The sequence below is a fragment of the Lynx canadensis genome, chromosome B4, assembly GCF_007474595.2.
Source record: "Lynx canadensis isolate LIC74 chromosome B4, mLynCan4.pri.v2, whole genome shotgun sequence".
In the NCBI taxonomy this organism is placed as follows: domain Eukaryota; kingdom Metazoa; phylum Chordata; class Mammalia; order Carnivora; family Felidae; genus Lynx; species Lynx canadensis.
Genome location: NC_044309.1, coordinates 80127620 through 80154022, shown reverse-complemented (window position 1 = coordinate 80154022; position 26403 = coordinate 80127620). Strand labels below are relative to the sequence as shown.

General features: G+C 54.1%; 1 protein-coding gene across 2 annotated transcripts; it reads left to right on the top strand.

Annotated features, from left to right (window-relative positions):
- Window positions 1–943: 943 nt before the first annotated feature.
- ITGA5 (integrin subunit alpha 5) lies at window positions 944–23386 on the top strand. Of its 2 annotated transcripts, XM_030322817.1 has the most exons (30): window positions 948–1292; window positions 7682–7812; window positions 9401–9513; window positions 9653–9773; window positions 9951–10012; window positions 10102–10147; window positions 10412–10537; window positions 10769–10813; window positions 10951–10994; window positions 13101–13157; window positions 13337–13389; window positions 13697–13905; window positions 14208–14399; window positions 14627–14672; window positions 14839–14940; window positions 15127–15182; window positions 15321–15475; window positions 15805–15942; window positions 16076–16143; window positions 16525–16675; window positions 16765–16857; window positions 17004–17083; window positions 17201–17281; window positions 17390–17495; window positions 17925–18077; window positions 19236–19322; window positions 19402–19515; window positions 20360–20461; window positions 21057–21179; window positions 22275–23386. In XM_030322817.1, the coding sequence occupies exons 1-30, from the start codon at window positions 1063–1065 to the stop codon at window positions 22356–22358; spliced, it is 3168 nt and encodes a 1055-aa protein (XP_030178677.1). In that variant the 5' UTR covers window positions 948–1062; the 3' UTR covers window positions 22359–23386. The 2 variants fall into 2 exon arrangements, with proteins under 2 accessions (XP_030178678.1, XP_030178677.1); XM_030322818.1 differs by lacking the exon at window positions 17201–17281 and having other exon boundaries at window positions 944–1292.
- Window positions 23387–26403: the final 3017 nt, after the last annotated feature.

The following is a 26403-nucleotide window of genomic DNA, read 5'->3' as shown; positions in this document are numbered from 1 at the left end:
GGGGAAGGGGTGGGCAGGGGGTCACTGCCTTCCCTTGAGAAAGAGTCTCTTCCTCTATATTCACAGGGGATCCGGGGATAACGGGTTCTGGGTTCCAGCTTCCAGAACCTAAAGGTTGGGTGCGTTTGCAAGACGCTACCACCACCACCAACCACCCCACCCCATTCTACAATTCTTCAGGCCGGTTTGGTCAAGAAGTCACTGAGGGGCCCAAAGCACCCCCCCTCCCAACCACTCCCAGGCTCTTGGTCAACTGCCAGTTTCTGGGGAGGGTCTCAAAAGAGGTTTCCATACCCTACAACCAAGAAGGGGGTGACCTGAAGTAGAATCTTCCTGGTGAATGATCCCCAACTCCTGGGTTTTCAATTCTAGCAGCTTGGAGGAGGGGGTGAGGGGGCATCAGTACTCGAGGAGCCCCGGTAGGTCCCCCATCAGATCAGGCTGCCCGGGAGCACTCTGTACCTCAACTCCTGAGTCTCAAATCCAGCTGGCAAGAACCCAGGCACCCAGTGGCCCGGGAAGGCAAGGGGAATCCCAGTTGGCCAGATGCCAGAGGTGTCTCCTGTCTCTTTAGACCCCAAAGTCTCCTCCCTGAAGGAATGAGGGAGACCCCCACACACACATATACAGGCTCCCTCCTCCCTTTAGAGGTGATTCCTTTCCTCATTAGGAAATTCTCCGCTCCCTTTTTCCGACTCCTTTTCCGAGCGTTTACGTTGTACATCTGGAAAGGAGGGGGGAGGAAGGAGGGGAAAGCAGAGAGAAGGAGGGGGGAAACCCAAACCCGCCCAGTCTGACCCAGTCCAGACAACCGGCCTCCAGCTGGGGCTAAGGAAAGGGGAGTGGAGAGGTGCGGCCCCCCCCCACGCCCCTTCGGGGTGGGGGGCGCGGGCTCAGCGTTCCAAGGACCCAGGAATGCCCCCCCTCTCGCCCCCCCGGCCGGCGGGGGGAGGGCTCAGCCGGGAGTTTGGCAAACTCCTCCCCGCGTTGAGTCATTCGCCTCTGGGAGGTTTAGGAAGCGGCTCCGGGTCGGTGGCCCCAGGACAGGGAAGAGCGGGCGCTATGGGGAGACGGGCACCAGGGTTCCCTCTCCACGCCGTGCAACTGCGCTGGGGCCCCCGGCGCCGACCCCCGCTGCTGCTGCTGCTGCCGCCGCTGCTGCTGCTGCTGCTGCCGCCGCCACCCAGGGTCGGGGGCTTCAATTTAGACGCGGAGGCCCCAGCTGTGCTCGCTGGGCCCCCGGGCTCCTTCTTCGGCTTCTCGGTGGAGTTTTACCGGCCGGGGACGGACGGGTGAGTGAGGAGGGTTAGTGGCGGGATGGGGGCTGGGAGGGTGGGGGGCTGGAGACTGGGGGCGCGGCTGGAGTCTGGAGGGGACCAAGGCTTGAGTCTGAGAGGCGGAGTTTGGAAGGACTAGGGCTGGAGTTGGGGGCCCGCGCCAGAGTTGGGGGCCCGCGCGGGAGTAGGGAGGGGACAGTGGCCGGCGTGGAGCTGGGCGCCTGGAGTTTGAGATCAGTGGGGAGACATGTGTGGGGTGGGGAGAAGACACGAAACTGGAAGCTGGAGAGGTCTGGGCAAGGGTCTCGGGGCCAAGGAAAAGGAGGACGCACGAATGGAGAGCAGCGGGTCTCTGGCTGAGATCTGTGAGCTGCGGGGACCCGGGGCGGATGAGGGCGGAGAGGGGGCGCGGAGGCCGGGAAGGGCTTTTTGGAGCCCTGCGGGACCTCGGGACTCCTGAGGGCCATTGTGCGGAGGGAGGACGGGTCGTGGTAGAATGAACTGTGTGTAGTAAGAGGGGAGTCTGAGACTGAGGGGGTCCGGAGGTTAAATGGGGACCAGCCCCATCCTCCCCTCCCCCTCCGCTCAGACTAGGAAAGACCCGGGAGGGGGATGGCGGCTCCCTCCCCTTTCTCCTCGGGCTCCTACTCCGCCCACCACCCCCAATCTCCGTTCAGACGAGGGGACCCGGGAACTTGAGGAGAGTCCCGGGACCCGGGCACTGGGGGCGCCGGCGCTGTGGCGGGCTCGGCCAAGGGCGGGTGCTCGGATGTGTCGGGAGGGGTGTGTGTGCGCGCGTGAAGGGGGGTGGGCGGTTTCCCTCTTCCTCTAGCTCTTGGGAGGAAGAGAAATGCCGATTTCCTGTAGCCTGTAGTCTGGAGCTGGACTGAGACCGGACTCCAGGGCTGGGGTCGGAAGCTGGGGAGACGCGGGCTCGCTGGGCCCCAGAGCGTCATAACATAGGACATCAAGGACTGGAGAAGTCTCAAAGGAGGGTCCTCATTCCCAGCTCAGCAGGGTGACAAGCAGACCGGACCTGACCGCCTGGAAAGTGGGGAGCCCATAGACTTAGGGAAACCGGAGTTAGAGCTGAGGCAACATGGGAACAGGAGTGTTTGTTTAAATGTGGGGGGTTGGGAAGGAAGAGGAGAAGGTAGCTAGCTGCCCCTGGGCCCGGCCAGGGACTCCCAGGTGCCAGATTCCTGATCCTCCACACTAACTGGGAAATCCTCCTTCTTCTCCGTCTCTGGGCTCTGAGCTTTCCACTGGTCCCGGCCACCACCACCCCAACCCCAATGTCTCAGGGTTTGATAGAAGTTCTGTCAGAGGTGAGCTGTTTTTATATAGGATACAGTTAACTGATCTCTATGCGTTTTCTTTAATTTTTGGAGGAAAGGGGTTAATCTAGCTATTTCAATGGGGGGGGGGCACACAAATTTCTTCTTTGTCTGGAGAACGAATGTGGGGATGGGAAAAAAGAAAGATGATTAGGCCCCAGCTGTTGGTTCTGCGCTATTCAAGGTCCCCACCCAACCCCCACCCCACCCCCCCTGGCCTCCTGCCCAAACCCCATTGCATCACCCTGGCCTGGAGTCTCTGCCAGGCCTGGCCTCCCCCAGGCCCCCTCAAACTGCTTACCACAACCCTAATGGAATAGAGAAGACCCGGCAGGGAGGGGATGGGATCCTCCCCCATATCAGGGTAAATCCAGTTGTCTGGCTCTTAACCTCGCTCGTACCCCACCCCCACCTAGCTAAAGTGTCATCTCCCTTTTCCAACACTCCTTTAAAACATCTGGACTTTCCCACACTCCCATTCCCTAGGTGTCTGTCTGGCCCCTGGCCTGATCCTACAGGCCCTAAAGCAGTCTTCCAAACCGGGACCCCGCTTTCTCATCCTCCCCCATCCCCTCCTGCTCATCTCTCTTCCCAAGAGAACCCAGGTGTCCAGCTTGCACTCCTCCCCTCTCATTTTCTCTTACAATACACCCTTAGAATAGGGCTCTGAACAATCCACCTCCCCAGTGACCTTCCTCCCTCCACAGCTGGGCCTGCAACCCCTTCCTGCCCAGTGGTGACAAACACAGCCCCCACCTGGGGCCATCATCCTGGAGACGGAGGGCCTCAGTGTTCTTGTTCCCCCTACAACCCCTCTCACAGGAACCCTGAAACAGCATCAAAGGGCAGGGTGAGCACAAGAGAGGTTTATGTGGCAGGAAAGGGCCAAGCTTTAAGTCAGGCAGAGCTGGGCGTGCGTCCTGGCCCCACCACTTGTTCTTTGTGTGGCCTAGGGCGAGTTACTTAAGCTCTGTGTTTGTTTCGAAGTGTTTTCACGAGAATCAGACACCTAATTTATGAACCTGTTCTGAGAACTAAATGAGACAATATATACAAAAGGCACCTGGTCCATAGAAGGTGATCAGTACACGGGAGGCATGATTTTTACAGGGTCGCTTTCTGTTTTCTGGTTTTCTCCTCCTTGGATATCACCTAGTTCTTTGTCTAACTTTCCCCCCCGCCCCCAATCTCTTACTTGCTTCTAGTATTTGTTTATAGTAGTGGTCGTAATAATGGTCCCTCACATTCCTTAACACTGTCATATCAATTTTTCCACCGGATGGCTACAAAAATCTTTGCCTTAGAGGAAACACTATTACCCCATTTTATATGCACATATAAAGCCGATGCTTCCGGAATTATAGAAATTGGCTTAGGGACCATTCAAGGGCAATCCATCATTTTATAGGGAGTGAATCCAAAGCTTAGAAAGAAGAAGTGACTTGGCCCAGGTCACCAGCTGGAAAGATGCTCAGCCTTAACCCAGCTCTCTTTCTCTTCTGGTACTGCCACAACTCTTCCTCACCAAGCAGCCGGACATATCTCTTGAGAACACACTGGGGGATGTAGATGTCCTCCTGGGGCCTGGCCAGGGCTGCTATAGGACCTACAGGAGCTGGGCCCTGATCCAATTGACACTCCCCGCCCCCAATCTTGCCAGGCCAACAGAGTCAAACAGTAACCATGTATTGAACAGGAACTTGGTTAATCAGAAGCCTGGCTGGGGAGATAGTAGAGGGGAGAGAAGGGGGTAAATTGGCAACAGGGTAGACCAGAACCTTGGCCTAGGAATGAGGATTCGTGGCTTCTGGTTCTTATGTCAGGAAGGATTCCGAGTGACCTTGGCCATGTTCCCTAACTTCCTTGGTAAAATGAGAACATGGGACTAGGTCAGCAATCTTGTAATTAAAGTTTCTTCTTGGGGGCACTTGGGTGGCTCAGTCGGTTAAGCGTCCGACTCTTGATTTTGGCCCAGGTCATGATCTCACAGTTGGTGAGATTGAGCTCCACATCGGGCTCCGTGCTGGGTCTGGAAACTGCTTAAGATTCTCTCCCTCACCCTCTTCCCCACCCCTGTTTGAGTGTGCTCGCTCGCTCTCTCTCTCTCTCTCTCAAAAAACAAACAAACAAACAAACAAAACCACAACAAGTTTTTTCTGTATTTTTGTTTAAAATCAAACAATATCTTTCCAGGGCATTCTGTATAAAACAGGAAAAAGAGGTTGCTCTAAAACAAGATGGGGAGGACTGTCAGGACCAAACTGGCCTCCTCAAATGTCATGTGGCAGGAAGTCTGCAAGGAAGGCATCTGCAAGGAAGTCTTCAACCCAGTGGATGCTCTCTCTGGTGCCTTGCAGCTGTGGTGGTCCGTGTCTCCGAGAACCAACTCTAGAATTTCAGGGATCTGAGGTTTCAAAAGAAATGATGGCAATGATTTCTTCCCTTGAACTCGGCATTTTGGAAGAGTTTATCTGCCAAACTGCATTTAATAAGGAATAATTAATTCCTTTTCCCTGTTGTCTTTTTTTTTTTTTTTTATCAACTAGAAGTTAGAACAAGAAGACATCTGTAGCCGCCAATCAGAGCTTTCAACCAATTTGAGATATAACCAGCTTCCCTACATCAGTTGATATAATTATAGCCCAAAGCAGATACCCTTGAGGTTTTAATTAGCCCAGCCACCTTATCAGGTAAATGCATGATTTCCGTGAGGCTTTCTGAAATATTGAAAATAGCGCAAGGACGCTCCGCTGTTACCTTCCTGGACCCCTAAGAGGGCCCAACTGTTGCCAGATTTAGGAAGCAAGAACTAGGAGAGGGAGAACAGCGATAAGCTCGGTGACGTGCCTACTCTGACACCAGGCACTTTGCTTGGCACGTGGGAGAGGGCACTGTTTATTGGGATGGAAGGGCCACTGCACCCGCAGGTATAAGTCATGGGGTGGGGACGGGCATCTGAGTCTGTGTCCCTTGCCTGCACACCACATCTCCTGAACCCTCCCACAACTACAGTGTACACACCCCTGGCTCACGAGCCTGTGGGCTTCCCAGGCTTTGTAAGGTCTTTCTCGCCTTCTAACCCTGTCAGGCTCCAAGCTTCTTCCACAAGCCAGCCCAGGAGCACTCAGGCTCAGCTGCTCCCCAAGAGCAAGGGGAGTGGGAAAACTGGGAGTGGGAGCAGGGTCCTTTGGCTGCAGCCCTGTGTTCTCCTGGAAAGGGAGTGCTGGAGCTCCAAGAGACTTCAAGACAACCTGTTCAACCTCTTCACCCGGAGAGAGAAGGGAAAGGGTATTGCCCAAGTCCACACTGAGCTGGTGCCTGACCCAGAACTCCTGACTCATGGTCCAGTGCTCTTTTCACTGCCTCCTGTATCATAGCTATTCTCTGGGGCTGCCCCTACTAAGAGAGGCTTGCACCCCTCTCTCCTCACCCAGCCCCAGGACAATGCACTCACGCTCTGCCTGCCACCAAGCTGTGGGCCTGGCAGCTGACTGGGTCCCTGCCTTCCAAGTTGCCAGCTCCCACCCCCCTCAACTGGATGTAATGCCTGAGTGAGAGGGGTGGGGCCCTGCGGGTGGGAGACAAACGGAGAAGTGAGAGGTTGGAAACAGACAGGAAGCCACAGGCAGTAAACATTTCCTGTCCCCAGGGTAACCAGGGCTCGCACCCCACCCCCCTTCACTCCAGGAACTCTCCTCTCTGGCCCCCCTCTTGTTCCTCTGGACCCTGCCTTCTCCCTCCTCTGTTCTCATCCTCCCTTCCTCCCTGCCCACTCCTCACTTCCCCCTTCAGTACCATGGTCCTGCCCCCTCGTTGCTTCCATCCATTATTCCTCTTGAACCCCACCCCACTCACCCCTGCCCTTCCTGGTCCTCTTGGAAGACACCCCTAGCTTTTGGGACCTCTACCATACTAACCCACTCGGGCTCTTTCTTGGTAAGAAAAGCTAGGGAACATACCCAAATATCAGGGAAGGGATGACACCGGGAATGTTGAAAGCTGAAGGGGGCCAGAAACAGTAGAGATGAAGAACACAAGATTTGAGATCAAGAGAGAGGATTAAAAAACCAAAACGAGGAAAGCAAGTAATCATAAGGGCAGAGGGACAGAGAGATTGAGAAGCAGTGTCTGAGGCAGGTATGGGAGGAGAGTAGAGGCCAGACTGGCAGGGACACCGGCCCAGGGGCCAGGTCCAGTTGCCCCCAGCTGCTAGATGCAGTCCTTGTGGGAGACCCTGGAGGAGAAAATCAAGAGGGCTGATGGCTGCATGGAGACCTTGGAGACAAGGGACCTCAAAGACAATGATAGAGGCAGAGTCGAAGGTGAGAAGATTGCCCAGGACCTTAACTCTGACCACCCCGTTACATAGGACTCCCAGCAAAGGCAACTTTCTCCTCATCGTCTCGAAGCACCGTGTTCAGAGCTAACACCCCAGGAGAGCAAGATTTGAATTCAGATTCCTAGGGATAGTGTGCGGGAAAGGGGGTCAGGGGCTGAACAGAAACCCAGCCAAGATGGGGAGCTCTACCCCAGAGCCCAGGGGAATCTGTCTTCACCATCCTCCAAGCTCCACTCTCCACTTCTACTGACTGATTCCCAAGACTCACATTTTCCTCCTACACACCCCAGGGCTGGGCAGCCCGATGCCTGGGTCTTGGCCCAGAGAAGGACTTTGGCTTGGGACGAGAGGGTAGAGGCTAGGTGAGAGGATGAGAGGACCCTGGAGCTCCAGGGGCTGCATATCCGATGCCGGCAGGTCCAGAGTGGAGATGGAGAAGATGGGGTTCGGGCCCTCTGGTGCCCCTATTCCTTTCTCAGAACTGACTCCGCTTCCTCCTCTCTTTAATAACAAGGGAAGGTGGTGGAGGGGGGTGGTTGTTGTGTTAGTGACAGCGCCACATGGGGACCGCCTGACTCCAGCCTGTGCCTCTGGCATCTGTGGCATCTTCTGAGATATAAATACAACCCAGGGGGCATCTACCCCACCCCCGGCCAGCCCCTGGCCCAGAGGCCTGGGGGGACTGGAGAAGGAGTCACTCTGAACCGCCTCTCCTTTCGCCCCCACAGGGTCAGCGTGCTGGTGGGAGCTCCCAAGGCCAACACCAGCCAGCCGGGAGTGCTGCAGGGTGGTGCCGTCTACCTCTGTCCCTGGGGCACCAGCCCGGTACACTGCACCCCCATTGAATTTGACAGTAAAGGTAACCTCCTTGGTAGGCGGGGAAGCTCAGGAAGGGACTGGGGGTGGTACTGCGGCTTGGGGGCGGGCCGAAGGGTGCCTTGAGGGAGGGGTGGAGCCTGTCCAGTTCCACGGCCACGTTCCCTCCAGGCTCTGCTGCTCCGGCTCAGTGTAGAAGCCGTGCAGCGACTCCCGTGGCACTCACACCATGTTCCCAGTCCAGCCCAGCCCAAGGAGGGCGGGCATGATTCAGAAACATGTGGCTCTCATTTCCCCTGAATCACCCACAACTCTGGGAGGCCAGGGCAGTAACACAAAGACAGGGAGAGTCACACAGACTTTTCAGTCCGTTTAACTAAGCACTGACTAAGTGACAGTGCACGCCAGGCACCGTGCTGGTGCTGCAGGGGACTGAAACATGATGAAACCACTGCCCTCAGGGAGCTCAAGGCCCAGAGTAGATGCAGAGATGGCTGGGAGGGAGACAGATGGAAAGATAAACAATAACAGCTAACGAACGCTTCAAGAGCACTTGCTCTGTGCCAGGGTCAGTCCTGAGCGCCCGGCATATCTTAACTCACTTAATTCACTTAATCCTTTCAGTACCATGTGAGGTATTAGCCCCATTTTATAGATGACAAAATGGAGGTTAAGTCCCTTGTCCAAAGTCAGCTAGTAAATAGTGGAGCCAGGGCATGAACTTGAACAGTCTGGCTCCAGAGATAAAGACTGGGGTAAAGGGACAAAAAGAGGAGAGATAAAAACACGGAGACGATGGCAGGGACAGGGATAAGATCATGAAACACATTCATTTTTTTTTTTTTTAAGTTTAGTTATTTATTTCTTTTGAGAGAGAGAGACAGAGACAGAGAGAGCAGGGTAGGGGCAGAGAGAGGGAGAGAGAGGATCGCAAGCATTCTCTGCTGACAGCCCAGAGCCCAATGCAGGACTCGATCCCATGAACTGTGTGATCGTGACCCAAACCGTTATCAAGAGTCAGATGCACTCCACCATTCAACCGACTGAGCCACCCAGGCTCCCTGCCCGCCCCGCCACTTTTGTTTTTAAATCTGAAAGACAGATGAGAATCAAAGGAAAGAAAAAAACCGTACTATAGAGAGCAGAGATAGGGCTTGAAGAGATAGACAGATGCTGGGAGAGAGACATAAGGTAACAGAGATCCAGAATTGTGAGAAAGAGCCAGAAAAGAAGGGATGGGACAAGGTGCTGTTAGAGACACCGACCCAGGTACAAAGAAGCATAGCCAGAGGACTGCCCTCTCGGGAAACAGCCATTCTTACTTACCACCCCCGTGGCCCCACATCACTTCAAGCGTCCCTGTCCCAGCTGGGTGAGGAGGCAGGGGCACCAGGGGACAGCAACTCTAGAAACGCTAGGTTCTGTGTGCACACCCGTGGATGCACACGTGTCAGGGAAGGGGTGAGTCAGGCTACACAAAGCAGACTCTGAAACCCCCTCCCCACTCCTCCCAGTGAGTCATGGAGCTCAGGGCTTGCAAGTGCCCGGGCACCCCCAGACTGAGAGTGGGGGCCGCTCTAGGGCTCAGCCATCCACAGCCCGGCATGACTCCCTTTTCTCACTTCTCCAAGGCTCTCGACTCCTGGAGTCATTACTGCCCAGCCCAGAGGGAGAGGAGCCTGTGGAGTACAAGTCCTTGCAGTGGTTTGGAGCGACGGTTCGAGCCCACGGCTCCTCCATTTTGGTGAGGGCCCAGCAGGCTGACAGTGGCTCTAAGTGGTGTGGTGTGGTGTGGTGTGACCAGGGGAATGGAGCAGAGGCCTGAGGGAGTGGGGGAGGCCCTGTTGGACTCACCTGAAGCCTCTCCTCCTGGGCCCCGCCAGGCCTGTGCTCCTCTATATAGCTGGCGCACAGAGAAGGAGCCGCTGAATGATCCCGTGGGCACCTGCTACCTCTCCACGGACAATTTCACCCGAATTCTGGAGTATGCACCTTGCCGCTCAGGTAGGGCAAGGAGGGGCATGTGCCCTGTGTCTGCCTCCTCCCTGTGATTCCCCAACCCGCTTAGCCTTTCTGATCACTGTCTGGTCCAGGGAGATCCTTCCTCTGGTTCAGCTCTCTCTCCTTTCCTGTGTGACCCGTCTGTGCCGGGCTCCTTCCCACCACCTTCTCCCCTCACAGATTTCAGCTGGGCCGCAGGACAGGGTTACTGCCAAGGGGGCTTCAGTGCTGAGTTCACCAAGGTAAGAGTGTGGGCTGGGAGAGAAGCAGCTGTGGGTGGTGCCCCAGGAGGGTCAGGACCAGATGTGGACTCCTCTCCTTCCCTCCACAGACTGGGCGCGTGGTCCTGGGTGGACCAGGGAGCTACTTCTGGCAAGGTAAGTCCTTCCTCTGCTGTCCCTTAGTCCCCTGGCACACAGCCTCTCATCCCTCTTCCAGTCTGAGGTCACCGTCCTTCCCTCTTCCCTCCCTGCCCAGATTCTCCTCTCCCTTCCTTGAGACTTCTGTACCCTTTTCCACCACCCTCCACAAGCTTCCCTTCCTGGAACCAGACTTCTGCAATCCCACCCAATCAGCTCCCAGCGCCCCCCTCCCTGCCACCCTCCTCCTCCATCCGTCCAGCTCCTCACCCCCTTCCCCAGGCCAGATCCTGTCGGCCACCCAAGAACAGATTGCCGAATCCTATTACCCCGAGTACCTGATCAACCTGGTTCAGGGGCAGCTGCAGACCCGCCAGGCCAGTTCCATCTACGATGACAGCTACCTGGGTGAGCGAGCCCCGGGGAGGAAATAGGGGGGAAGAACCTCCAGTCGTCTTGTCCCAACCCCTGCACCCCCCCCCACCTCTCTTCTTCCATTCGGGCATCCTTTGTCCCCCTGCCCTACTTGTGTGCAGGCTGTGTAGGAAGGCCCAGTAGGGTTGGGGAAGGAACTGAAGGATGGGCCACAGCAGAGGGGTCCCCTCAGGAATACTAATATCCACCCATCCTGTCCCCCAGGATACTCTGTGGCTGTGGGTGAATTCAGTGGTGATGACACAGAAGGTGAGTGTGTCTCCAGGCGGGGGCCAAGGGAGGGGACGAATGGAGACCCAGGACCTAGGGCCACAGGAACCCAGACACCCTGCTGGTCAGATTTCCCTTTCCCCTCCCTTAGCCCACAACTTTCTCTTCTTTTGCAGACTTTGTCGCTGGCGTGCCCAAAGGGAACCTCACTTATGGTTATGTAAGACCCAACTTGACCTTCCCTCCCTCTCTCCCCTTCCCCTCCCCTGGTTAATCACAAAGAACCATGCACGGCAGTTTGTGAGGGTTCAAAAAGTGGATCAGAACACGGGCTCTGGAGGCAGACCTGGGTTCAAGTACTGGCGTTTACTCTGAATGAGTCATTCTGTTATTTATTCATATACCCCCCGCTGCATTCCACAAAATCCCCAGACCTACTTAGCCTCTCTGAGCCTCATTCTTCTCTGTAGAATGGGATAATAATAGTTCTGACCTCACGAGGCTCTTGTAAGGATGAAATGAGATAACGCCTGTGAAAGTTCTTAGTGAACTATGAGGCGGTGTACAATTGGTAGCTGTTATTATTAGACCGTGACAAGCGCTCTAGAAAGGACACAGATAAGACGGCCATAGGAGTTCATTCAATTAACAACATTTATGAAGGCCAGGTCAAAGATAAGAAGATGAATAAGACACCGTACCCCATCTCGTAAGCTGCTTCTAATCAAGTATGTAAGATAAGACACACATACAATTATAATCCGAGGTGTATCTACTATTACACAAGCTCGCCGCTGCGTCAGGCTCTGTCTTCTCATGATGTGTATTCTTCACAACAAGCTTCTGGGGGTAGATAATACCATACACCTTTTCCACGTGAGAAAGCTGAGGCTCTGAGACCAAGTAAGTGGTTTAAGATCACCCAGTTAGTAAGGGGCTGGAGAGAGATTTAAAACTAGATCCGTCTTGGTCCAAAGTCAGCGTTCTTTCTGCACGATGAGAAGTTTCAGAAAAGCAGTTAAGAGGATATAGCAGTTAAGAGGAAGGAATAACCTACTTTTCTAGGGCAGGAATGGATCGGAGAAGGTTCTTTTTTTTTTTTTCTTTACTTTTCCTTTTTAAGGTACATCCAAATTAGTTAGCATCTAGTGCAACAATGATTTCAGGAGTGGATTCCTTAATGCCCCTTGCCCATTTAGCCCATCCCCCCTCCCACAAACCCTCCAGGAACGCTCTGTTGGTTCTCCATATTTAAGAGTCTCTTTTGTCCCCCTCCCTGTCTTTATATTATTTTTGCTTTCGTTCCTTTGTGTTCATCTGTTTGGTCCCCCATATAAGTGAAGTCGTATGATATTTGTCTTTCTCTGACTAATTTCCCTTCACATAACACCCTCTAGTTCCATCCACGTAGTGGCAAAGGATCAGAGAAGGTTCTATGAAGGATCTGTGGAGATGTGGCAAGAGGGCATCCTAGACAGGAGCATGGCAGAAAAGGAAAAAAGTCAGGCCATTGTAGCAGACTCGTGGGCTGACTGAGCATGAAGGGAATAAGGAAAGGTTGAGGAAAAACAGATTAGTTGGGGCCAGATTCCCCAGGGCATCCATCAGAGGACCAGTCGAGAAGTTGAGAATTTGGGCAGCGGCTGCAGGGAATCACTCTGGGTTTCCAAGCCAGAAGTGCCCCCTCCTGGATCTGCTCTGGGACCATCAGTCCGACTGAGGCAGTCGGGGTAGGGTGATGGAGGCAGGGAGAGAGCCGGGGGGCCGTCCAGCAGTCTGGGAGAGGACTCACCCCAGAGTAGGAGCAGCGAGAGTGGGGAAGGGGGCAAGGAGCCAAGCGACCAGGGGACTAGTGGGGCCAGTCACTGAGGGGGGACCAAAGGGAGACATGAGCTGTTTGTGGTTTGGGAGGCCTGAAGGATGAGGGACGCCTGAGGTCTCAGGGTGCATTCAGTCGTTCAACTAATAATTAGTGTCTGCTGCTCACCAAGCACGACTTCAGGCTCTGGGGAGAAAGCAAAGGACAAAACCAAACTCCTGCCCCCGCTGGTCTTCTATTCTAGTGGGTAGAGATGGACAACAGACAGACAAACGTAACCTCTGTCAGTAGTTGATAAGTGATGGAGAAAAATAGTGAGGGTGCCTTGTGGTGGAGCTTCCTGGCACAGAGATGGGGGTGTGAGAGCAAAGTCAGGAGGGAATTAACAAACAAGCGGTCTGTGTCTCCAGCAAATGCCTTCCCCCTGAATATGCTGTACCTGTTTGTTCTCTATCCGTGGGATGGTCTGGGAGTCCGGGACCAATGGGTATATCTCATCATCCCCAGGTCACCATCCTCAATGGCTCAGACATCCGATCCCTCTACAACTTCTCAGGGGAACAGGTGAGGACAGCCCCCACACACAACCCAGCCTGGCCCTCTGCCAACCAAGTCCCAGGCGTAAGCCAGTGAGCCCAGGCTCCCTGGAGTCTCTGACCTCCCCAGCCACAGTCCCTGCTGATCCTGTTGAGTGACCTCCTACTTCTGACCCAGTGCTGCCTCTGTGTCCACCCCCACCCCAGATGGCGTCCTACTTCGGCTATGCAGTGGCTGCCACAGACGTCAACGGGGACGGGTGAGTAGTGGGAAGAGGGCACACTACGATGCCCTTCCCAGATCCAAGACCAAAGAGCGGGGGATAGGACAGAAAAATCCAAGGAGAGTTTTTCTCCAGGCTTTTGCTCTGGGTTCTCCTCCTGTGCTGTCATCCCCTTGCTCAGGAGCAAGGAGAGAGCTGAGAGCTAAAAGACCACAAGATCTCAAGTCTTCTCACTCGGGTGGGCAAGAGCCTGGGATCCAGGAGGCCTAGGATGTCCTGGCACTGGGACTGGGGAGGTGGCAAGGCAGGGTATCAGGGTGCCTAGCTTTTCCCCTTCCCTCAGGCTGGACGACTTGCTGGTGGGGGCGCCTCTGCTCATGGAACGGACAGCTGATGGGCGGCCTCAGGAAGTGGGCAGGGTCTACATCTACCTGCAGAACCCGGCTGGCATGGAGCCCACCCCCACCCTCACCCTCACTGGCCATGATGAGTTTGGCCGATTTGGCAGCTCCTTGACACCCCTGGGGGACCTGGACCAGGATGGCTACAATGGTAAGCGCCAGAGGCCCCAGGAGCTGAGGAGGAGTCTGGAGCCTGAGTCAGAAGGGATTTGGGGAGAGGGCGGCTGTCAGCTAAGATACCCAGACCCCCCAGTGACTTCCCTAGGAGGTGTGTTGACTTTAACCCCACTGTCTGGGTCTTGGGGCTTGAAGAGACTGGAAAACTGGGAATGACAGATTGGAAAAAAAACAAAAACAAAACAAAACACACTCCTGGGTTCTGGGATCTGGCGGTAGAGATTTGGATTCTTGGATTCCTGGCCTCCAAACTAGTGTGTGTTCTGTGTCTTGCAGATGTAGCGATTGGAGCTCCCTTTGGTGGAGACACCCAGCAGGGAGTGGTGTTTATATTCCCTGGGGGCCCAGCGGGGCTAGGCTCTAAGCCTTCCCAGGTTCTGCTGCCCCTGTGGGCAGCCGGCCACACGCCAAACTTCTTTGGCTCTGCCCTTCGAGGAGGCCGAGACCTGGATGGCAACGGATACCCTGGTGAGTAGTGTCCCAGGCCCCTCTCACCTGAGAACTCTCCTGGTCCCGGACCCTTCCCCCCACTTCTGCATTTTCCTAAGCTCCTGGGTGCAGTTCTAGGATAACGCCACCAGGTGGTGCTGTCCCCTAGCCTCGGCCTCCTTTGAGCAATGACACTAGAGAGGGTTAGTAAAGGAGGACCTTAATGTGGGGCTCGCTGTAAGGGGTAGTTTCTGGACTTCTTGCAGATCTGATCGTGGGGTCCTTTGGTGTGGACAAGGCTGTGGTGTACAGGTATGAATTCCAGGGGGAGAAGTGGGAACTGGGGAACGTCTCAGATGGGCTAAGGCTGGGAAAGTGTACAAAGGCCACTGGCTTCCCGGGGCTTGGGCATCAGCTTCCTGTGCCCAGGGTTCCAGAGAAGTCTTAGTTCTCTTGACCCCATATCCACTCTTGGCAGGGGTCGCCCCATCGTCTCTACCAGTGCCTCCCTCACCATCTTCCCTGCCATGTTCAACCCAGAGGAGCGTAGCTGCAGCTTGGAGGGGAACCCTGTGGCTTGGTGAGCAGGGGCCCAGGAGATTACAGAGACTGAGTCTGGAATACCTCAGTCTGGGCCTGGGAGTGGGCAGAGAAACCACGTCTGTGGTAGGGGACGAAAGGAGGTGCCCCAGTCTGGGTCTTTCTGCGGGGGGGAGCCGGGGGCTAGGGTGCCCATTCACCAGCTTTCCTCTTGGTCTTCCTCCAGCATCAACCTTAGCTTCTGCCTCAATGCTTCTGGAAAACATGTTCCTGACTCCATTGGTGAGAGAGACTGTCTAATCTCTTAGGCCTTGGGAAAGGGGGTGGGGAGGAGGGGGAGGGGACCTTGGCACCTCCCTTCTCTCTGAATAGGTTAGGAGGGAAAGACAGATTCTCCTGAACATATGTTCCTGGCTGCAGGCTTCACAGTAGAACTCCAGTTGGACTGGCAGAAGCAGAAGGGGGGAGTACGGCGGGCACTGTTCCTGGCCTCCAGACAGGCGACCCTGACCCAGACCCTACTCATCCAGAACGGGGCACGGGAGGACTGCAGAGAGATGAAGATCTACCTCAGGGTATGGCCCAAGGGCGGAGAACAGACTGGCCTGGGGAGGGCGTCACAGAGAACTGGGGCCCCTCTTAGAAAAAAAAAAAAGAGAGAGAGAGAGAGATTAGGAGAGTCCAGTGAGAGACTTAGGACTTTGGGGGCAAGGAAGGGGGCCCTTCTGTCAGAGGAACTGGGAAGCAGGCTGTCAGGGCCTCAGAAACAAAGTGGATGGTCAAGTTTGGGCACCTGGATTCTTGAGGGCCCTGCATGGGCCAAGAGACATGTGAGAGGCTGAGCAGCAGGGCCACCAAGTCCCCAATGCCCCCTGACACAGCAAACCCTCTTCCCCACCCCCAGAATGAGTCAGAATTCCGAGACAAGCTCTCCCCGATTCATATCGCCCTTAACTTCTCCCTGGACCCCCAAGCCCCTGTGGACAGCCATGGCCTCCGGCCAGTCTTACATTACCAGAGCAAGAGCCGCATCGAGGACAAGGTGAGGAGATGGGGGAGCGATGAGACCCGGGAGGAGAGAGGCCTGGGCACCTGGGGGCAGTGCCCTGGAGCGGGGAGCCTTCAGCCCAGGAGGAGGTCTAAAGTCCGCCTCTCAAGGCTAACCTGCTCCCCAGGCTCAGATCTTGCTGGACTGTGGAGAAGACAATATCTGTGTGCCAGACCTACAGCTGGAAGTGTTTGGGTAAGTGAAGGCCAACAGCAAGCTGGGGGATTCCAAGATGCCAAGGTCGCATAGCAGAACATGTGGCGTTTGGAAGCACTTGGCACCTGCAAAGGTAGAATAGGGACATACTAGCAAGCTGTGTGACCTTAGGAAGTCACTCAACTTCTCTGAGCTTCAGCTTCTTCATCTGTATAGTGGGAATAATAGCATCCGTTTCTCTGCCTTTTTGGAAGGACTAAATGAAATAATCTACATAAAACATCTGGCCTACTTCTGGCCGTAGAGTTGGAACGCAGTAAATGGTATCTGTTATTATTATTATTTTATTCTTGTTATGGTTCATTGTCCTGATTTGGGGATTAACTTCCCAGTGTCCTTTACCCGGTGTTCCCCCTCCAGGGAGCAGAACCACGTGTACCTGGGTGACAAGAACTCCCTGAACCTAACTTTCCACGCCCAGAACGTGGGTGAGGGCGGCGCCTATGAGGCCGAGCTTCGGGTCACAGCCCCTCCAGAGGCTGAGTACTCAGGACTCGTCAGAAACCCAGGGGTGAGAGGGGATTCTGAGGCAGGGTTTGGGAGGAGACCCCGTCAGAGGGGCACCAAAGCTTTACCTATACCCACCCCACCCACCTCCAGAACTTCTCCAGCCTGAGCTGTGACTACTTTGCCGTGAACCAGAGCCGCCTGCTGGTGTGTGACCTGGGAAACCCCATGAAGGCAGGAGCCAGTGTAAGTCTGGCACAGGAGTGAGGATCTGAGAAAACAGTGACCAGCCTTTCCAGAGCACAGCTGTGGAATAGGGAAGGGGGCTGGAACTGGGGTGAGGCAAATGCCCAGTCTGACAGGCTCCTTTGTCCTCCCTCCTTGTCCCGCAGATCTGGGGGGGGCTGCGGTTCACAGTCCCTCATCTCCGGGACACAAAGAAAACCATCCAGTTTGACTTCCAGATTCTCAGGTAGGGAACCAGTGGGGCCCGTGGGGCGGGGCCTGGTGCAGGGGGCGGGGCCTGGTGCAGGGGGCATTCTCCTTAGCTGGGCTCCAGCACTGCCTCAGTCTCTCCTCCATCCCACAGCAAGAATCTCAACAACTCCCAAAGCGAAGTGGTTTCCTTCAGGCTCTCAGTGGAGGCTCAGGCCCAGGTCTCCCTTAACGGGTAAATTCCCCGGGGCAAAAATGGGGCCTTTCTGGGAGGGGAGATACTTCTAGGAAAGGGTGCATATGGGATCCCTTCCACTGTCCTCTAAACCACCCTCCTCTTTAGTGTCTCCAAACCCGAGGCAGTGCTATTCCCAGTGAGCGACTGGCATCCCCGAGACCAGCCTCAGGAGGAGGGAGATGTGGGTCCTGCTGTCCACCACGTCTATGAGGTGAGGGACGGTCAAGGCGGGGGCGGGGAGGCACTGGGCTGGTTCTCGGCAGGCTGCTGGGAGTGGAGGGGTGGGACCAGAATGAATGACAGGGAAAGGGGAGCCACTCACTGTAAGTGACTGATGGCTGGGACTAGAGAGAGGGACTGAAAAGAAGAGAGGAGGGAGGGGGAGGCAAAGGCCTGGACAGGGTCCTTGTGAGGGAAAGCCAGAGGAGAGACCAGCCAGTTAAGTGACTTGGAAGGGAAGGACGGATCCATCTCCAAGAGTGTTGGCTGTAGAGGATTTTGTCTCTACCTGTTGATCTCCTCCTTCACTTCCGAGGTGGGAGACATGCAGGAGGGGAAGGCGGGCCATAGTGACCCAGGGTCTCAATAGGGCAGAAGCCTTCCCTTCCTTCTCAGAATGATTGTGTTCTCCTCTCCTCAGCTCATCAACTTGGGCCCCAGCTCCATTAGCCGGGGTGTGCTGGAACTCAGCTGTCCCCAGGCTCTGGAAGGTCAGCAACTTCTCTACATGACCAGGGTTACAGGACTTGGTAACTGCACCACCAGTCACCCCCCCAACTCACAGGGCCTGGAGGTGAGAGGCCTGGAGACTGGCATGGGGAGAGGGACCAAGGCTGGGAGGGTTGAAGAAGGTCCCTGGAGGCTTGGAAGAACCAGGATGTGCCTGAAGCTTAGGACTGAGGTCACTGAACAAGGGGCAGAAGGGCCACAGACACCTCAAGGCTGTGGGAGGGAAAAAGACCATTTTATACACAGCCTAGAATATCCTTCCCTTCCTTCCGGCCCTGGCATACCTCTAGGGCCCATCTCTGTCCCACCTTCTCTGGGAAGGCCCCTTCAGACCTGTTTCCCTGGGCCCTAATGCCTGGTTTAAAGTTTGTTTACCCATTGGCAACATTTAATTAAATGAGTGTCTACACTGAACACTGTTATAGGCTCAGGAAATATCTCACCAAACAAAACTAACAAGGCCCCCACTCTCATGGAGCTAACATTTTAGTAGAAGGTAATAGACAATTAAAATGAAATAAATAAATAAATAAATAAATAAATAAATAAATAAATAAAATGAAAAAGGGAGGGGCGCCTGGGTGGCTCAGTCAGTTGAGCACCCGACTTCAGCTCAGGCCATGATATCAGGGTTCGTGAGTTCAAGCCTCACATTGGGCTCTCTATGCCCCCCACCCCCATCTCTCTGCCCCTCCACAGCTAACACTCTCTTTCAAAAATGAGTAAACATTTTAAAAAATTACATTTACATTATATTACATCACATTAAAAAGGGAAAGATTAACAAGTACTGAAAAGTAATCGACATGCAATGTTAACATGGAAAGGCCAGGGGACCACAGTCTTTTAATGAAGTCATCAGGGAAAATCTCTTGAGAAGGTAACAGTTGAACTGAGGCCTCAAAGACAAGGATGAACCTGCTTGTGAAGACTCAGGAAAGAGCATTCCAAGCAGAGAACAGCCAGTGCAAAGGCCCTGAGGCAGGGATGGGAACCTAACTATTTACTTACACATCTTGTAAACTCCAAGGACCAAGTTTAGTTCGTGTCTGTATTTCAACACCGAGCTTGCTGCCTTGCCATAGGAGATGGTCACTGGATGGATGAAAAGAACAGGTTGAAAAAAAACATAGGTTGAAGCTGCTCTGGAACCCAGGTGCTGGCTGACTTCAACACTGTGATGGGGCAAGAGTGGTCCCTAATGGTCTCTTTCTTCTTCCAGTTGGATCCTGAGGGTTCCCAGCACCACCTGCTACAGAGACGGGAAGCTCCAGGCCGGAGCCCTGCCTCCTCAGGACCTCAGATCCTGGTAAGTCACACTGGGACTTGGGTTCTCAGAGCCACCAGAAGGACAGAACTCCACATTCAAGCCTCTCCTTTCTTCCCAGAAATGCCCCGAGGCAGAATGTTTTAGGCTGCGTTGTGAGCTCGGGCCACTACACCGGCAAGAGAGCCGAAGTCTGCAACTGCATTTTCGAGTGTGGGCCAAGACCTTCCTGCAAGTGAGGGAGCCTTACCTCAGCTCTGACCCTTGACCTTCAGAGCCTCCTGATCTTCCCCTCCCTTTCCCTAGTGCTTAAGCCAACTCATTTGGTGAATGGGACCCAAGCACTCCCACTCCCATCCCTCACCCTCCTTTAGACTGGGCTGTGTGTCCTTTGTGCCACCTGGTGGCCACACTGGGAGTGACAGCTTCCCTCTCCGGGCCCATTCAGAGGAGGGAGAACTGGAGAGAGAACAGCATGCAGAGAATGATAAAAACAACAGGGATGGAAGATGAATCCATAGTGGAGAGGCAAGCAGATATAGGAATAGTAAAGAGCAGTTATTTACTGAGCAAACGCTGTGGGAGTGTCCTGGCTGTTTAACCCCATCAATGATTCAAAAAACTTTAAAATATATATATATTTTTTTTAATGTTTATTTATTTTTGAGAGCGAGACAGAGAAAGAGACAGAGCATGAGCGGGGGAGGAGCAGAGAGAGAGGGAGACACAGAATCCAAAACAGGCTCCAAGCTCTGAGCTGTCAGCACAGAGCCCAAAGCAGGGCTCAAACCCACAAACTGTGAGATCATGACCTGAGCCAAAGCCGGACCCTCAACCGACTGAGCCACCCAGGCGCCCCTCAAAAAACCTTTTTATTGAACATGCCATCATCTAATTATACATTATTTAGTTACACCTATTTAATTACACATCTGTTATCTCATATAAGGAACACAGATATTCAGGAGAGAATGGGTCCAAAATAGGAAAGATCACAACCTGAGCCAGATCATGGGGAAGCCCCTGTGTCCTCTAGATCCTAAGGGGGGCTTCCCCGAACACCTTGTCCCCACCCACAGCGGGAGCACCAGCCCTTCAGCCTGCAGTGTGAAGCCGTGTATGAAGCCCTGAAGATGCCTTACCGAATCCTGCCTCAGCAGCTTCCCCGAAAGGAACTTCAGGTGAACCTGGGCCAGAGGTCTGGGCCAAGGACACTAGGGCTTGGAGTACTGGGCCTGGCACTAGAACAGGGACGTGGGTGGGGGCTGGCCTCGTTATTGTAAAATATGTTTATTGAGCGTTACTAGGTGCCAGAGCCTGGGCTGGATCCTGGAGATATAACGATTAGCAAGATGGACAGAGTATCTTCACTCCTGGAGTTCACAGTCGAGTGGGCAATGAGAACACAGTGTGACAAATGCCAGGATATTTAAGGGAACACATCACGGGGACAGTGAAACGCAGTCTTGCAGGGTCAGGAAAGGCTTCCTGGAGGAAGCGATGTTTCAGCCGAGACCTGAAGAATAAACAGGAACTACCAAGCTAATTAGTCAGGAAAGGTATATTCTCTGGGGAGGGGGAGTCAGCAGGGGTGAAGACCCAAAAGTAAGAGACAATGACGCACCTTTGAGGAATTTAAACTTTATAACGTCCAGAATTGTGTTAGCCCAACATGGGAGGTGAGAGGTGGGTCTTGGTCCGATGGCAAGTGGCAGCCAAGCGTAGGGTGGGGAGAACTAAGGACTTTTCAGTGACCTCTCCTGACTTGCTCCCTAGGTGGCCACGGCTGTGCAGTGGACCAAGGCAGAAGGCAGCCACGGTGTCCCACTGTGGATCATTATCCTAGCCATCCTCATTGGCCTCCTGCTCCTAGGTCTGCTCATCTACATCCTCTACAAGGTCAGCCGCATCCTACCCGTGACTTGGCCGCCCTCTCGTCAGGTTCTGCCCTTAACCCAACGTAGTCCCAAGCATCTATCTCCAGACCAGTTCTCCAGCCACGTGCCCCTACCTCTGCCCTGGCCACAGGCATGCCATCCTGAGCCTGCCTGTCGGATCCTTCCCTTCTAAACCCCTAGCTCAGAAAGAGTCTCTTGACCCAAGCTGCTAAGCTTGCCTAGACTTAAAAAAGCAATGTTACTCACAAGTGGCAAATATGTGGCATTTGTGATATCACTTCCTACAAAAACTAATGGCAGCCATCACCACTTGACTATACCCTAGAAGTGGCCTCAGAATCCTTCTCAAGAGGCAGCTACTATTAAGCAGTCAGACTTGGATCTTGAATTCAAAACTATTCGCCAGCCCTGGCCTAACTGGGGGCAATTTCACAGCACTGATGAATGAACCCCGTATACCAAAAGCACTCCCAGCATTAGCCCTCCTGGCCCATTGGACCTACTGGAGAGATAGTCTTTGTTTTTTTTCTTAGTGTTTACTTATTTATTTATTTTGAGAAAGAGAGAGGGAGAGAGTGCACACGCGCATGGGGGAGGGGCAGAGAGAAGAAGAGAGAGAATCCCAAGCCGTACACACTGTCAGCATGGAATCCAGTGCGGGGCTCGAACTCACAAACTGTGAGATCATGACCTGAGCCAAAATCAAGAGTTGGACACTTGGGGTACCTGGGTGGCTCGGTCGTTAAGCATCCAACTTCGGCTCACGTCGTGATTTCACAGTTCATGAGTTCCAGTCCCACATCGGGTGAGCTCGAGCCCCCGTGAGCCCTGCTTCTCTCTTTCTTTGCCCCTTGCTCACTTGTGACCTCTCTCTCTCTCTCTCAAACTAAAAAAAAAAAAAAAGTCGGACACTTAACTGACTGAGCCACCCAGGCACCCCTGGAGAGGGAGTCTTAACAGCCAGGAATTTAGGCCACTTTCCCAAGATGGGGAGATTAGAAGCACTAGAATGATCTTCATTTCTGCTTAGGATAAGATCTGGGGAGAAATGGAAGCCAGAATATCTAAACTCTCCCTTCTTCCCCCCTCTCATTAGCTCGGATTCTTCAAACGCTCCCTCCCATACGGCACCGCCATGGAAAAAGCTCAACTCAAGCCACCAGCCACCTCTGATGCCTGACTCCTCCCAGTCCCAGACTCCCAAGCCTCAAGGCCCAGTCCCCCCACCCTCAGTCTACTGACAGGGAGGGGGCTGGGCGCTTCCTGAAGGTGCTGAGGGCCAGGGAGAAGCTCCTCTCCCCAGCCCAGAGACATACTTGAAGGGCCAGAGCCGGGAGGTGAGGAGCTGGGGATCCCCTCCCCCCATGCACTGTGAAGGACCCTCGTTTACACATGCCCTCCTCATGGAGAGGGGAACTCAGATCCAGGGATAGAGGCCCCAGCCTCCCTGCAGCCTTTGCATTTTGGAGAGAGTTTCCTGAAAACAACTTGGAACCAGACCTGGGGAATCCAGTCCCAGTTATCTGGGCCAGATGTGCCACCAGGACTTACTGTCCAGCTCCAGCCTGCAAAGATCTATTCTCAGCCTTGCCAGAGATCCACAGGAAGCCCCCCAGCTAAGAACCTGGAACCTGGGGAGTGAGACCTGGAAGCTCTGGACAGCCCCCACCCTGGTGGGCCAACAAGGAAACACTAACCGTGGATGGTGCCCCAGGCCCAGCTCAGGACAGATCCCAAACGAGGATCGATGCTGGCTCAGAACCAGCTCCAAGGGGACTCAGAACTTTAATGGGGCCAGATCGAACCTGGGGCCTGGGGTTGATCTGGGACTCAGACTCAGACATTGGTAACCTAACCAAGCCGATCCAGGACTACATTTGAGCCTGTTCCAGACCTGGGCCTGGAGGCCCAATCCACCTCTGACTCAGAAGAAGTCAGGAATTGCCCAGGACCCTGAAGGGGCCATGATGGCAACAGATCTGGAACCTCAGCCTGGCCAGACGCAGGCCCTCCCAGTCCCCCAGAAAAAGGGGAGCCCACTGTCCTGGGCCTGCAGGATTTGGGTTCTGCCCACCAGCTGCACTGACGCTGCCCCTTCTCTCCCTGCCCAACCCCCCCTCACCTCAGCTCCGGACATCCGGGACTTATTTAAACTCTGTTGCAAGTGCAATAAACCCGGCCCGGTGCCCCCACTGACCAGAGCCGGAATTTGTGTCCTACCCCACTCTTTCCAAGCCCATCCTGGAACCAGATGGCTCAGTGGATAGGAAATGTCTGTTTTTCACAGCTTCTTTCCACTGGGAGCCAGGAGTATGACCCCCAGGAACTATAGAACTACTTTTTGGGTTCCCTTCTCTCAGGTGAAAGAGATGATGTGATGATGGAAGGGGTGAATGGAGGACTTGACTCCTCTGCCCATCACCCAGCTCCACCAGATCTGGTTCCCAGCACCTCCCAGAGAGAAGGGAAAGAATTCCTTCTTTTTGGGTTTGAGCATTAGGGAAGAGTGCAAAGGGGGAGGTCCAAGTTGAAGGTGGAGGACGATGGTCCAGAATGCTCACCTGGGCTTCCCTAAATCAGAATAACGAAATGGCTTGAGAGAAAAAGCCACAAAACTAAATCAGAAGAAAGCCAGTTAGGTTTTTGTTCTGTTTTGTTTTGCTATCACTGCTTATTGTATACTGGTAGGTAGAGAGGGTGTTAAATAGTTTGCATACCTTATCTCATTTCGTTTCTCTATCCATAATCCTGTGAAGTGGGTACAATTAACCCCATTTACATGAGGGAAAATTGAGGTCCAGAGAGGTTATATAACTTTCCCAAGGTCACCCAGTGAGGGCGAGAGCATAGTCGAATTTAGCCTTGTCTGACTGTGAAAGCCCTCATTCTTAACCAACAGGGTTTAGGTCTTTGAAGAGAAATCAAAGTAAGGGAGCCCCTCGGGGTCCTCTGTCTTTTCAAGGCCTGTCCTAATGTGCCACAAGAGGAAGGAGAGGGGTGAAGAAATTCTAATGGATTGTCGGAGGCAGATGTCCATGTCATGCTAGACCAGACTTCAGCCACCAGAGGGCAGCATAGCCACAAATTTGTGGGAATTTGGGGGATGGAGAGTGCGTGAAGTCCATCTCGTTCTCTTTCCCCATCGCCGGGGTTATTCTTTTTAACTTAGACTCCTGCCTAGCAGTGCCTACGTCACCTTAAAAATATCTCTCCTGGGAGACCAAGGCTGCTGCACACTCCAATCCGTGACTTCTTGATAATTCTGTACCCTAGAACTTCTTCCCAGAACCCATAAATGAAGAGGGACTGATAAGGAGGAAGAGACCTAGTGAGGCCAAGAGCTACCCAGTATTTCCAAGGATTGCAGCTGAAGCATAACAAGACACTGGGAATTCTCAAGGAAGGAAATCTCATACTCCCCTTCTTGGCGGAGGGCTGGGATTGGCATCATCCAAATTCCAGGGGGCAGATCTGAGACTTCTTACACCATCAGCAGGAGGAAACGAGGAGGGGAAGTGCACTGTGACCACTCAGCTGGGTCATGGGTGTGTCTGTGTAGTGCCTGTACCTTTGAGTCTCAGAGAGTGACAAGGTCTCTCGTGAGGGTGCACGACGACGTAAGGAAGGAATTCCTTGGGCTCAGAAATGCCGCAGTTGTAATCTAGCACCAGGCTTTCTGCCCCTGAACTGTAATTCTCAGGCTCTGGTCTGTTTCCCTTCCAAAGCTCCCAGCCCTTCCAGAGAATGTCTGCCTCTCATCCTGAGACTTGAGTGATCCAGAGGGACATGAGGGTAGGGGGCTAGGAGGCCTGAGCCCTATCCTTATCTGTTTGTGTGTCGATGGAAAGGAGGCCCTGGGAAGGGAACAGCAGCTGGGGGTACAGGGAGGGGGAGGGGACTCAGGAGAGGCAGCTGGCAGGCGGGAAGCTGATCTGGGGGTCTCAAGTTTCTTGACATCAATTAGAGCAACCAGCCTGGGCTCATTAGTAGCCCGGGGTGCAGGGCTCATCAATAATGAATTCACCCCACACACTGCCCCCACCCCCAGCTGCCTGCAAGGTCACCCCGCCCTCCAGCCAGCTGCCTCACCTTGGTAAGCTAAGCAACCCCTCTTCTGAGAGGTCTCTTCTGTGACCTCCCTAACTCAGAGTCCCTGGAGACAGCGTGGGATGGTGGACAAATCAGAGGGCAAAGGGGTCTGTATCACCAATCAACCACACCTTATGCTGACTCTGTTTTTTTCTGAGTTCACCAAGGAGGAGAAAGAGTGGGAAGAGAAAAGGAAAGGTGTGAGGGGTGGGGTGGGGGGAGGCTAGATAACAGGGCCTGGGGAGAAGCAGGCTTTGTGACTCTAGAGTTGAACAACATGGTGGCAGGTTGGAGCTGGAGTAACAAGACCTCCTCTGATTGGCTCAGAGACCCTACATTCTCCCCCAAGGCCACAGTTGGGCAGCAAGGCCACCGTCCCCTGAAATCTCTGGGCCTCTGGATCAGAACAAGATCAAGGCACTGGAATCCCCAGCATTCTCTTGCCCTTGAGCTGGAACATCTTTCTGTCAAACCAGATCAGTGGGGTAAAGGCAAGAGACTGCTGAAGCTCAGAATCAGGAATTTGAAGTTCTTGTACCTTAATTAGCCATCTAGTCCCAACTTCCCTGCTGAACTCAGGAATGCCAGTCCCCAGTCCCCTTCCCTGACTGTTCCAAGACTCCAGTCTCAACACCCTTCTACCAACCTCTTCCTCCCTGCCTCCACCCTCCTTATATCCCAAGCGTTCTACTTCCCAGTTACACCTCCTTTCCCTCTGGCGCGGGGGCTGGCCTGAAGCTGGCCGTGTGGCATTCTGGGAAGTCCTCCTGCCGCCCTCCCTCTAGGGGCAGGTACAGACAGGTCCAGGCTGTGGCAGCTGCATCTTCTCCAGACACTTCACAGACTCCCAGACTCCAGCCTCATGCTGGGGTCCCAGTTGCCCACCTCTAATCGAGTCCCCTGTTGGTCCTTAAAATACATCCAGTGTCCTGTACTCCCCCCCGACACTCCCTAGCCCATACATTCGTCCCTATCCTCCCCTCCACCTCACCACACACACTAGTCCTCTACAATCCACACTCACCTTGGTGAATGCCCTGGGTTCAGACCCTGATGCCTGATGGGTGCTCCCATCCCCACCCCAATTCAGGTCCTCTCTACAGGGTTGAGCCTCAATTCTGGATCCTCTATCATCT

Coding starts and splice junctions, on each gene's coding strand:
- ITGA5 (XM_030322817.1), top strand. CDS start 1,063: ATGGGGAGACGGGCACCAGGGTTCCCTCTCCACGCCGTGCAACTGCGC. Junction 14,673..14,838: donor GACAAGGCTGTGGTGTACAG/GTATGAATTCCA, acceptor CACTCTTGGCAG/GGGTCGCCCCATCGTCTCTA. Junction 16,858..17,003: donor CCATGAAGGCAGGAGCCAGT/GTAAGTCTGGCA, acceptor CTTGTCCCGCAG/ATCTGGGGGGGGCTGCGGTT.